The 12876-nt window shown below is 38.7% G+C and overlaps 1 protein-coding gene across 1 annotated transcript in view; it reads right to left on the bottom strand.

The window, feature by feature from the left end:
- LOC124776996 (laccase-9-like) overlaps positions 1-12876 on the bottom strand; it is a 162524-nt gene that overhangs the window by 95985 nt on the left and 53663 nt on the right. The window contains exon 5 of the mRNA XM_047252244.1: positions 1385-1508. Within this exon, the coding sequence (XP_047108200.1) occupies positions 1385-1508 (124 nt within the window). The remainder of the gene's footprint in view (positions 1-1384; positions 1509-12876) is intronic.

Here is a 12876-nt window from a genome sequence, read left to right as displayed (position 1 = left end):
AGAACATGCTGGTCTGGGCAACTGTTGAGCAGTCTGTGTTGAGGTACATCAGGATAGCATGGATGACCTGCAATCTTGCCTTTTGCTTGTTGAAAGGTAATATCACTGAGACCTCAAAGATTGGGTGCAGGCACCAGACTCAACACAGCAGAAATGTTAAGGATGGCATTCACATGACCAGCAATGTGATGCAAAGGACATTGTGTTGTGTCCTCCATAGCACCCTACACCATGACACAAAGTGCTTCCCCTGATGATGATGACAAATGCAATCACGCAATGTTCAGTCTCCTAGGAACCTCCATACATGGCTAGTTCTATTGTGATATTGTACACAGAACTGGAACTCAGCTGAAAAGATGACATGGTGCCACTCCTGTGACCAGTGTTGTTGTTGATTGGACACTTGTCAGGTGAGCCTCTTTATGGTACCGTGTCAAGTAAAGCTGCAAATTGTCACCATATTGTCAGTCCTTGGAGTGCCAAACAATGTTACTTTGTACACATTGTTCTTGTCTTGCTGACCCAAAATATTTGACATGACTATAATGCTGCTCAATTGAGTGATCAACACCATTTTGTTGGTTCGTGGTAGAATATTTTACACATTATGAATGAAAGAACACACAAAACTGGTGTATATTTTATAAACCAGTTTTCATCTGTTATGTCAATGCCAAATACAAACACAAATATATATGTGGCTGTGAACATTTTGTGTGATCAAAAATGTTAAACCAGCAGCACATCTACATAGTATTTCAGCTGCTTTCCAAAGATGACAATTGTTACTGTAAGTTCAGGAGTAAACTGAGAGGAATTATTTCAGTAAAAATGTAATGTAAACTATTTAGCTAAGATGAAATATGTGACACACCAAATAATGAACCACATAACAAATTGCAAGAACTGTTCGAAGAAGAAAAATAAGTTGAATAATATATAGTCGACTTTGGTTAGATATTCCAAGGGGTTGGTTGGAAAAGATAATCTTGTCCTTAGCAGGATCAATATCACAAACTGGTAAAATATTACAAGTGAAACTAAAGAGATGAGTGAAACAACTGTGATTATAAGAAGTAAGATTTTTCTAATAAAGTGAGTGCAACTATAGTAATTGAAATAAAGAAAAAATGGGGAATGTTAGGAGTAGTAATTTACAAGATGGTCTGAATGGGATTGTTTGCAGTATCTTCAGTTTTGCTAAAATCTTAATCATCTGTATATCCAAGAATGTAGCACAACTCATGCCTATTTGGCTTTATTTACATGCCATCTTTATCGTGTTGCAATTTTTTTGCTTATTAGTGTAAATGTAAAAATTAAATTTGAGATACTCTGTACAAATTAACTTAAGAATGAAAAATTTTAAGTTTAAATGTACCTTGAATAGGTTCAAAGGATGAGCTTTCACTCGCGATGAGCAATAGCTTATGATTATCAACTGATACTTCAACTGGGCAATAGATAGCTGCATTGAAAATAAGCCGAAAGCGGTACCTGGAACCCTGAAAATGAGATGGACAACACTTTTATTTACCAATTACTTAAAAGAAATGAATAGAGGTCACTGATATTGATGGTTTGATCAACAGCAATTTTCCAGGAAGGAAGTAAACATTACAATACACTGTTTTCATATAAATCTGTCACTGATTTAGAAGTACAAGTTTCTCATAAATTATAAAAATAACAGATCATTCATTTGACTATTAAAATTCAGAAAAATTTAATAACTGAAACTATTTCCTGCCATTGTTCTTGAAAAAGTACATAAATTAAATCATCACAAAATATGACATATGTGAAAGGAAAAAGTATTGTCCATAAAACTGAAGTTAGACAATAATAGAAACATATTGCAGCCTATCATTTGATATTCATGGCACCACTGAGTAACACATGACAGTAGAAATCAAAAATCAATATTAATTGATGTCAGACTTTGCTACTTAATGAAAATAATCTTCTTGGAATGCAAGTAAAAATGTCAATCTAGAAGGTTCGTCTTATTTATTTTATTCAGTGAAAGAAGTCAGTACGCATGAAAGCTGGGAACAGGAAGTAGGAATAGCCAATTAAGACATGGAAACATACAGAGGGAATTTAAAAATGTTACACTGAACAGCATAAGTGGATTAAGACAAATATGCCATACAACTCATGGTTTCCTTCCACCACACAACTTTTGTTAAACTATTCTACATCTACATGGTTACTCTGCAATCCACACTTAAGTGCCTGGCAGCAGGTTCATCAAACCATTTTCATACTACTTACCATTCCACTCTCGAATGACACATGGGGAAAATAAACACCTAAATCTTTCTGTTCGAGCGCTGATTTCTATTATTTTATTATGATGATCATTTCTCCCTTCATAGGTGGGTGTCAACAAAATATTTTCACATTCGGAAATGAAAGTTGGTGATTGAAATTTTGTAAATAGATCTTGCTGCAAAGAACACCGCCTTTGCTTCAGTGACTGCCACCCAAACTCGTGCATCATATCAGTGACACTCTCACCCCTATTGCACGATAACAAATGGTTCAAATGGCTCTGAGCACTATGCGACTTAACTTCTGAGGTCATTAGTCACCTAGAACTTAGAACTAATTAAACCTAACTAACCTAAGGACATCACACACATCCATGCCCGAGGCAGGATTCGAACCTGTGACCGTAGCAGTCGCTCGGTTCCAGACTGCAGCGCCTAGATCCGCACGGCCACTCCGGCCGGCGCACGATAACACACAATGAGCTGCCCTTCTTTGCACTTTTTTGATGTCTTCCATCAATCCTACCTTGTAAGGAACCTACACTGTGCAGCAATATTCCAGCAGAGGACAGACAAGTGCAATGTATGCTGTCTCTTTAGTGGGTTTGTCGCATCTTCTAAGTGTTCTTCCAACAAAGTGCAGTCTTTGTTTCACCTTCCCCAGAATATTATGTATGTGGTCTTTCCAATTTAAGTTGCTTGTAATTGTAATTCCTAGGTATTTAGTCAAATTGACAGCCCTTAGATTTGTGCGATTTATTGTATACCCAAAATTTATCGGATTTCTTTTAGTACCCATGTGGATGACCTCGCACTTTTCGCACCATACAGAAATTCTCTCTAGATCATTTTGTAATTGGAATTGATCGTCTGATGATTTTACTAGATGGTAAATTACAGCATCATCTGCAAACAATCTAATGGGGTTGCTCAGATTATCACCTCGATCATTTATGTGAATCAGGAACACCAGAGGACCTATGAAACTATTTTAGTGATGGTAAAATTTCTGTGCAACTCAGTAGGTATGTCAGTGGTTTCTTGGGCACTGATATACCCATGGCTACAAGCTACTAAGGTCATTGGTGCCTATCTGAGGCCAGAGGAGGTTTGAAGAGAGTGAGCGATTCAAATGGAGAGGTGCCATGCAGTGGCACTGGGGTTGTTGGAAGTAAACTGGAGCAGCAGCAGCAGCCAAGGTTTGGATCACATGGAGTGGAAGCATGCATTGTTTCTGTTAGTATTTACAGAACCTTAGGCAATTCCAGGGCAGTCACTTCTGCATTGTGGATTTGCAAGACTTATGAAAAGCTCACTTTTGGAAATACGCAAGTGTCAAGCCCGTGGGTTTCTCTCACCTTCCTGTTCAATACCAGTGTCACAGTTGTCATAATTTCCTAGTATAAGTACATCTCCCAGTGTGGTTACTGTACCTATATTGTGTGTGTGTGTGTGTGTGTGTGTGTGTGTGTGTGTGTGTGTGTGTGTGTGTGTGGTCAGATTTTCTGAGACACAATTATGTCCAAGTAGTGCTCATTAATCTAGCTCATGCTTAGCACCAGTCATTAGCAGTATCAAAATAAGTTGTATTGAATTTCATCCTTGGAAGCATTTCTTGATTACTGATTGGTGTTAAAATATTTTGTGTTCATGTCTAACTTGTTGTAAGTTTCAGGTGACACCTGTTTAATATGGTCTAAAACTGCATGAGTCGTTGATCTGTGCTAGATTTATGGACCTGTTGTTCATACAAAGTTTGTTAATGTTCAGATGCACTTGCAGTTACTATTTTGCTAAATTACTGTAATTTGCTGTGTACTTTTGTTTATGTGTGAAAGCACAGTTGTGAGTTAACAAGCACCAACTGAGCCCAGGTGATGGTTGGTCACTGGGTCAGTTCAAATTTGTACCATGTATTGTCTACATCATTCTGTCTTGCAGTGTGACACATTCCCTCATCGCTGGTATTGATAAATATAATTAAGGTGCTTATGTATTGGATTGTTGAGTCTTGGGTCCAGCTGACCTGTTAAGTAATTTAGTTCATTGAATAACATTATCTTGAGAATTTAACACCTTGGTTTAAGGCTAACTAATATCATTTCAGCAGTAGGTGTTGTACCACCTCACTTAAAACTTTCACCTCAATCAAAACCTGTTCTGATATTTGATTATGCCATTGAAGTAATTGGCATTAAGTCTTTATTTCAAAGAGTCCTGTGTGGAACAGTGATTATTCCAAGATTTAGACAAGTTTGGTAATGTTTGCCTTGTATTTGACATTTGACATTGCAAGTCTCACATAGTCTTGGCTGTTAAATGTTTCTTGTTCTATTGAGGAAAGAGCGGCATTATTTTTCCATGCCTAATCTGGGTATAAATTGTTTGGATAAGAATAGCAAGGGAAGACTTACTCCCTTAGTGCCGCCACATCTCAATGCCAGTTAATGTATAATTTGAGATCTTTTTAATTAAGAGGAAGAGATAAAGAGGTTGACACAGGAGAGGAATTCATGGCGGGCCACATCAATCCAGCCTGTCTCTCTATAAGGTAAAATTCATCACATTTTTATGAAACGTACTTTTATGCTGTTAAAGTAAGTTCACAGTTTATTTAAGTGCTTTAATGCTGTTTGGGTAAATGCCCATTTTGTTTAAGGGACACATGTGCATCTGTGTTTTGAAATATTTGTGTATAGTAATCCTTGATGGATTTAGACCAGTGATCTGGGCTTGTGTGATTGATGTTTTGATTAAAGAGATGTTTTAATGGTTTAATAAAAGTTGTTAATATCAAAGAGCAAATTATACAAAAAAGGAATTTAAAAAAAATTGGAAATTGTTTTTAAATAAAAATTTTGTTGTTATGTTATTAATTGTTTATTTGCACCAGCACCTTTCATCTGCCCTCACCTGATCCTTGCCATTTCATTGGTAACAGAATAAGGTTAGGGCCAGTGCTGGGATTCTGATACCATGTGGGGTAGTTAGTTTTAAGGTTGTTGAGTTTAGTGTTGAATTTAGTCTGTGTGGCTTGATCTTGTTTCAGGGGAACCGATAGCATGGAATCAATGAATCCAAGTCATGTGGTGGGAATTTCTTTTCTGAATAAGGACCAACTTCAATATGAGCTGAAGATCAGAGGAAAGCCACTGAAGGGAGCATTGCAGAATTATCTCAAAGATTGATATGAGTCTTAGACTACAGCCTGGCAGCGATGAGGGACAGTGTTGGTGAGGTAATTGAGTATTGAGATTGTTAATGCATTTGGATCATGTGAAGAATTGTGTAAGGGACCTGTAAGTAATAGACAGAGGAAGTATGGATCAGTATGGATCAGTTATCCCAGAGGTTACCAAGATGCAAATGGAAGTTGCAGCATTGCACTGGTCAGAAGATGGAGAGAATGAAATAACTACAGATTAGTAATGGATTCAGGGATGTACTCGTTCTCAATTCTTGGAAGGCTGGCAGCTGTTTAGCAAATTATTGAACCTATTGTGGGGTATAATCCAGAGAGTTGCTAATCTGTCTGCAGGTCACAATGAAAAAGTGGTAGATTTGTTGTGGTTGACACTGAAGTTGCAGGATCAAACAGCCATCATAAATACTTCTGATACTGTAGTATTGCAAGTTCTACATACTTTGGCCAGTGGGATTTTTAGATCTGTTAATTTCTGGCACCATTGAGCATGATAAGTGCTTATATTATTTTTGATCTAAATTACTGGAAGATTATTTTCTGCCCGACTTTGCCATGAGTTAGCTATATAGTATTTTTACCATGACAAGGCCGTACTGAGGTTTTGAGGCAGTACATTGGGAAAGTTAGGATAGCAGTCTCTGCTTTGTGGCTTTCTGTTTCTGAAACAGAAATAGTTAATAATATTTTGCTGGGAATAAGACAGGAGGACCCTTCTCATATCTTGTTTGCAAGTAAACAAGAAATCTTACCTCAACTGGATTGATTAGTCTCCAGTGTAGAGGAAGTGTGTTTTAGTGATGAAAGGCGAGGACAAATGCTCTGTGATAATAGTTCAGGAAGTAATGGTGCAGCACAGTTAAGGGGATGAAAAGGAGTTTGATGCAAACCATCAATTCTCTGTTTTCGATGTAATGAGCTGGGGCACGTAGTTATCAGTTGTCTGGTTCGTAAGGGGAAAGAGGGGCGAAGTTAACAACAAACTTGTGCAGGGTATGTTTGTAGCTTGCATGTCCTGAGTACTAATTGTTGTAAGATTAAGACAAGGCAGTTTTCACAATTTCCATTTGTTACAGCTAGCCTAAATCATGAGCCAGTTGCCACATTGCTCGATTCAGTCAGTAATATTTCTCTGATCAATTGTTTTTGGTTCCATTGACTGTCAAGGTTGTGTAAAGATTCTAAGCTTGAGAAGTCATACAATGTGTGCTGATCTGTAAATGGCAGTCCGCTGCTCATAGTGGAATTGTTAAAGTTGTACATTAGCATTCAGTAGTTGTCATGGGCATTAGTATTCACTGTGGTTAAGGGGCATAGGACTGAAGTACTGTTGGATTGTGATTTCTTCCAGAAGAAGGGATGTGTGCTGCATTATGTTGATAAGCAAATCCATTTCAAGTTCAGCCCTGACCAGAAGTTTCCACTGTGTCAGTGTAAGTGCTTTTACAGCACACATCCATTAAAGTGCATGAGAGAGGGGTTTGTTGTTCCCATTTGAACCAGGAATAGGTGAAGGCACTGTTACACAAAAATCAAACAATGGAAAATTCAGGATGGAATATAACATTGTTATGAAAAGGAAAGTTGCTACTCATCGTATAGCAGAATTGCTGAATTGCAGATACATGGCATGTAAGTTCGATGAATGCCATCAGACAACAAACAAAACAAAAGATACAAACAAATATTCCTTATTGCCCTTCAAAATAGGCACCAGCCACTACAACACACTTTTGACAACATTCATACACCTTCTGCAAACTATCAGCAAAGGCCTCCTGTGAAATCAATCGCAGAACAGCTGTCACACAATCTTTGATGGCATTCATGTCCGCACAACATTCACCTTTCATGGCAGCCTTCAAGCAGGGAAAGAGGAAGAAGTCCATAGAAGCCAAATCAGGGGAGTGTGGAGGGTGTTGAAGAACAATTACCATCTTCTATGCCAGGAATTGATGGGCATGGATTTTACAGTGTGCAGGGTCATTGTCATGGAAAAGTAGCCATTTTCCAGTCCTGTGCAACACTGGTCACATCCACCAGATATGCTGTAGCAACAGGTTAAAAACGGACAGGAATAATGCAGCATTAATGGTTTGACCTGTGGGAACATTTTCCTTGTGGATGATGCCATTGTTGTCAAAGAAGGTGATCAATAGTGTTTTCACCCTGGATGTTTGCAGACCCCCCCCAGAAGCAATGGATCCTGGTCACACATGGACATGAAATCACCAGCAGTTTCCATCCATTTTGCTTCCTGATTGTCTGTGAGCTTGTGCAGCACAAATCAGGAGCATATCTTCCACTTACACAAATCACTGGGGATGATAGTGTGCACCATGTCCTTAATGGTGTGCACCATGTCATTGCTAATGCCCAATTCCTCTGTAATCAATCTGAGAGTCCATCACCAATCTTGTGCCAGAATTTGTCGCACTTCCTCAATCTTTTCTGGAGTTCTGCTTGTCAATGGCTGACCTAAACGTGGCTTGTCTACAGGTGTTTCCTTCCCATCACGGAAGCATTTAAACCATTTGTACACACATTTTATGTTCACAGCTTCCCTCCTGTACACCTGCACCAAATCAAAGCCAGTTATTGTGTTTTGTATGGACTGAAACCTTTTTGAATACATCTGCATACTGACTGGTTTGGCAGCTATAGCTGCAGTCTTATCCCACCTCTTGGACTCTGAACTAGGTGATCTCAAGTCCAAGTGTGTTTATAATTATCTGGCTGATGTAGTGATACACAGTAAGACCTTTGAACAGCATCTGGATCAAACTGCATGAGCATTGCAACATCTTCATGATGCAGGTCTTACTATGAAGCTGTCCAAGGTAAATTTAGCATGGGAAGAGATTTCACTGCTGGGACACCTGGTGCCACTGGGGCATACAAGTCGATCGTGAATCCACTAAGGCTATTCATTCCTTCCCACTATACAGGAATAAAAAAGATGTTTTTTTCATAAATTCATCTCCAGTTTTTCACAACTTGCTGCTCCACTAAATTTATTGATGAAGAATGTCGGAATGTTCCAGTGAGGTGACACTCAGCATGCAAGGCCCTCAAATCCACTTTGGATAGTGCACCAATCCTGGCCATGTCTGACTTTGAAAAGTAATTTATATTGCAGACTGATACATCTAATTTATATTGCAGTGGTTCTGTAACAAGCTAGTGAGGAAGAGTGTAAGCCAATAGTCTTAATTTTCAGGGAATTGTTGGCTGTTGAGTGAAAGTTCTCCCTCTATGAATTGAAGGCATTAGCCACACTCTTCGGTCTCGAGCATTTTAAACTGTATCTGGAGCACAATCCATTCCTACAGGAGACTGATAACTGCGCTCTGACTTGGTTGTTAGCAACACAGGAAGATAGTTAATATTGCTAGGTGGACGGTGCAGATCTTGGTCTTCCAGTTCGAGGTACAGCACTTGAGAGAGTAGTCAACATTCTGAGCAGGATGTTTCAAGTCAAGGGACAGGGTGGAGATGAGGAGGAAGACAAGGAGATATGTATGAGAAGAACCAGAGGAACAAGGTCTCATGGTGGCTACAGTTCTGTGTGAGATACCTGCATTATTTGGTAATTTGGCTGAGAAGCAGGAGGAGGGTCCTCCCTTGCAAAAATACAGAAGGAGCTCTAGGAAGGGAAGCTGGTGCCCAGATATTCTCTGAAAGGTAGGGGTTATATTATCGTAAGTGACAGGACAACAGGGATAAAATCTGTCTGCCCATTCAGTTAATAACCCTGGTATTTCAGTATTTGCATCATTCACGTGCGAAGGGCTCTTTTGGGGGGTGAATAAAACTATAGTAAAACATAAGGCTCAGTTGGCATGCCCACACTTAGCTTGTATGTTTGTAAGATGGTCACAGCTTGTAAGTTGTGTATTAAAGCTAGGACCAACCCCAACAGCCGGTTGGGGAACTTTATTCTGACTGGACTGAACATCCTGTGGATAACGTGTTTATAGATTACCTGGGACCCCTGCCCCAGATCCATGAGGATCATCATTACATCCTAGTTGTTGTTGATGCCTTTTCCCAATTCACACCATTTGTTCCCACTAGATCAGGTACCACTTCAGTCACACTCACTCATCTGCAACAAATAGTTTGCACATTCAGTGCTCTGAAGATTCTGGTTAGTGATAATGCACCAATCTTCTTGCCTAGAGACTTCGGGTTCTGCTTCAAGAGTGCAGTGAAACTCATGAGCACAACCCTTTACCATCTCCAACCTTCATTTGCTGAGAGAGTCATTAAAAGCTTAAGTCAGTTCTACCATATTCCACGCTGAGATGTGAGGAAAGTGGGAAACGTCCATACCCCGGCTAAACTTTGCATTTCATAGAGCAGTACACAAAGCTCATAAAACAATACATACCAAACTCATGTTCACCTCCCTGATTAACTTTCCCCTCTGTTAATGATTATAAAGAAACATTTGGAGGCAGTTTGACATAATATCTGGCTTGCACACTGCTGGGAGGCTGCAAGGTTTTATTCAGGACGGCATCCTGTCAGCCTCAAGGAAGGGGATGCAGTCTGTCTTAAGAAGGATGACCAATAAGATAGTGCCTTGTTTTATAGGGCCACAAACGGTCATTGAGATACATTCACATACTAGTTTCTTGGTCCAGTATCAAGCCACACAAAAATGAGTAAGGGCCCTTATCAGCTAGCTAAAGATGATGGGTAGTAAGTGAAATGGTAGTAACTTAACAGGCATTTCTGCAAAGCCCCAGCCTTCCGTTTCTGTTTAAGGGGTGGGGGTGGATGGCGTTTTCGCGTCATTTTTTTGCTATAAAGTTGACCCCGGGAACTTGCAGTCTCCAGTGACAGACACTCACCTGAAGATGGCTGGACAATTGTCAGCTGAAATATCATGGTAAGAAGCCAACATGATCCGGCTGCAATCCCGAAATCTCGTTGAACAGTCATATGATGTGTTTGAAGCAGAGTACTTGGTGATTGATGACTGTTTCATAGTGTGATTGGTTCAAAGGACAGAAGCAGGAAAGTAAAATAGACAGTGCTCCTACTTTGTATGACATTTTAATATTTCTAGCAGTACAATTAAAAATGGCACTCAAATTGAGACTCGGATTCAGTTTCATGTTTTTGGACATTCTATAACTGAATAATGTCTTGTGAAGCTGTTTATTCATTGAAGTATCATGCGTTCCATCCAGCTTCAGAACAGGTGGAACATTAAAGCAGGTTTTATTGAAACAAACTAATGGCATATGCTTAATAACACCTTTGCTACAAAAATTCCAAAGTGTAGACTATACAAGTAACATCAAAAAATCATGGCACTAATAAGGAAAATAGTGCACCTTGAACAGCCATACTGAAGTAAAAATGACTTTAAAATACAGAGATGTATCTGTTCTACTACCCACCAAAGTCATTTATATGTAACATTCTACTTTGTGTACAACTAATGTTTAACAGTTACTAAATCTAACACATCAAAAGCACAATGTACTGAAGAAACAGTACAATGGGACAAACAGTTGAGACCAGTAGATTCACAAGAGTCACAAATGTGTTACTTCATACAAAGCTAAAAATTTGTTTGGGACAATACAGGTAGCACTTACAGAGTTATATGTTCAAAAATAAATTGTTTTGTTGTCACAAATTCTTCCCTTATTCACCATCAAAGAGTAAATTAGGAGTTTCATTGTAGTGAATAAAACACAGTCGAATGGAACAACCTGTGGGAGTATCTGGTTAGTTTAATCAGAATAGCTTTTTATGTTGGACTGCTACAGTGAGGATGCACCAAAATAATGTAGCATGTTCTCATGTTGAACTTATCAATTTTCAACTTCCAAATGAAGTTTTAAATCAATCATGTTCCAATTTGGAAATTTTGAGTTAGATTAAACACAGGGTATTTCATTGTTTTGGTCATCTATTTTTTTTTTTCATTGAAATATCCAATTCTTTAGCAACAGTTGAAATTTATACCTTCACTTCATTTTTAGACCCTGCTACCCTATCTTTCTTTCTCCTAACAGACGGTCCAGTTTACTTTTTATTTCATTATTTGATTTGCATTCATGACACTCAGCTTTTTGTTTGCTTAACCAGTTTTGCCATTATTTCTTGGTTCTTACTCAAAGTACATTCATTATCCTGTTAAGACTTTTGTCTAGTAATCCATCAATTTTTGTGAGTTCTACTAGATCATCATTCCCATCTGTTTTTGGTCCTAGTGCAAATTTTGTTTCTGCTATCAATGTGTTTCAAGTATTTTTGGCCAATGTTTAAAAAATGATGTTACACGTAATATTTTTTTGATTTTCACATGACCCAATATAAAACACAGAGTATTGTTTCATTGTCTCCTTTTTTTTTTTTTTTTTTACTTTGGAAGAAGGACTTTGTCTGGAGGCTTAAATATTTTGGCGGTCTTTTCCATTTTGCCTGTCTATGATTCAACACCACATCTATATGATGAGCAGCAACATAATGTTGTTATTTCAAAATGGTAACAGATGGTATACAAAGCATAGTCTGCTCCAGTACACACATATACATCAGAAGTGTGGGAAATGAAGAAAAGGAATGTGAGAATATAAAAGTTTGTGAGATAAAATTTCAAGGAAGTAGAATAGCACTTACTAGAATGGATAAAGTAAGGACTGAGACTGTGGGAGAAATAGTGAAAAGGAAGCCCATGCAAGAGACATAAGAAAAGACAAGATTAAGATGGCATGGGCAGCTTAAAAATGGGTGTTGGTAGGCTACTGAGACAGAGAGAGTTGGATTGTTGGAGTGAAGGAATGTTTGGTGAAGAGAGCAGACTGGGACAGAGTGCAGAAAGCAACATGGTGGGAGAACAGAAGAGGTTGAGGAGGTCCATGCACCAAACAGACCCAGCTAGGGTCACTTCATTGTTTAAAGGAACACAGCACCTTTAATTAAAATGATCTGAAATTGTACATTAACTGGCCTTGGGTGTGGCACCTTTAACGAGAGTAAGTCTTCCCCCATTATTCTTATTTTAACAATGTATACCCATGTCAGGCATGGAAAATAATATAACATATATCAGAACAAGTTTATGTTTTACCTTAGATGGTACAATGTCTGCTTCTGGAATAATATTAGTTAGCATTAAAACAAGATATTACGCACTGGATCAGCTGGACCCTAGCCTCAACAAACCTACACACAAGCACCTTAATCATACTTGTAATACCAACGATGAGTGAACACATGACACTGCAAGGCAGAGTGGCATGGACAATTCACGAATTAGAACTGAGGCAACAACCAACCATCGCCTGGGCTCAGCTGACACTCATTAACTTACAACTGTGCTTTCATATGTAAACAGAAGTACACAGCAAGTTCCAGTAATGCAGTAAA

This window comes from Schistocerca piceifrons, chromosome 2 (genome assembly GCF_021461385.2).
Source record: "Schistocerca piceifrons isolate TAMUIC-IGC-003096 chromosome 2, iqSchPice1.1, whole genome shotgun sequence".
Classification (NCBI taxonomy): domain Eukaryota; kingdom Metazoa; phylum Arthropoda; class Insecta; order Orthoptera; family Acrididae; genus Schistocerca; species Schistocerca piceifrons.
The sequence above is the reverse complement of the archived record's forward strand: the minus strand, read 5'-3'. Positions and strand labels throughout refer to the sequence as shown.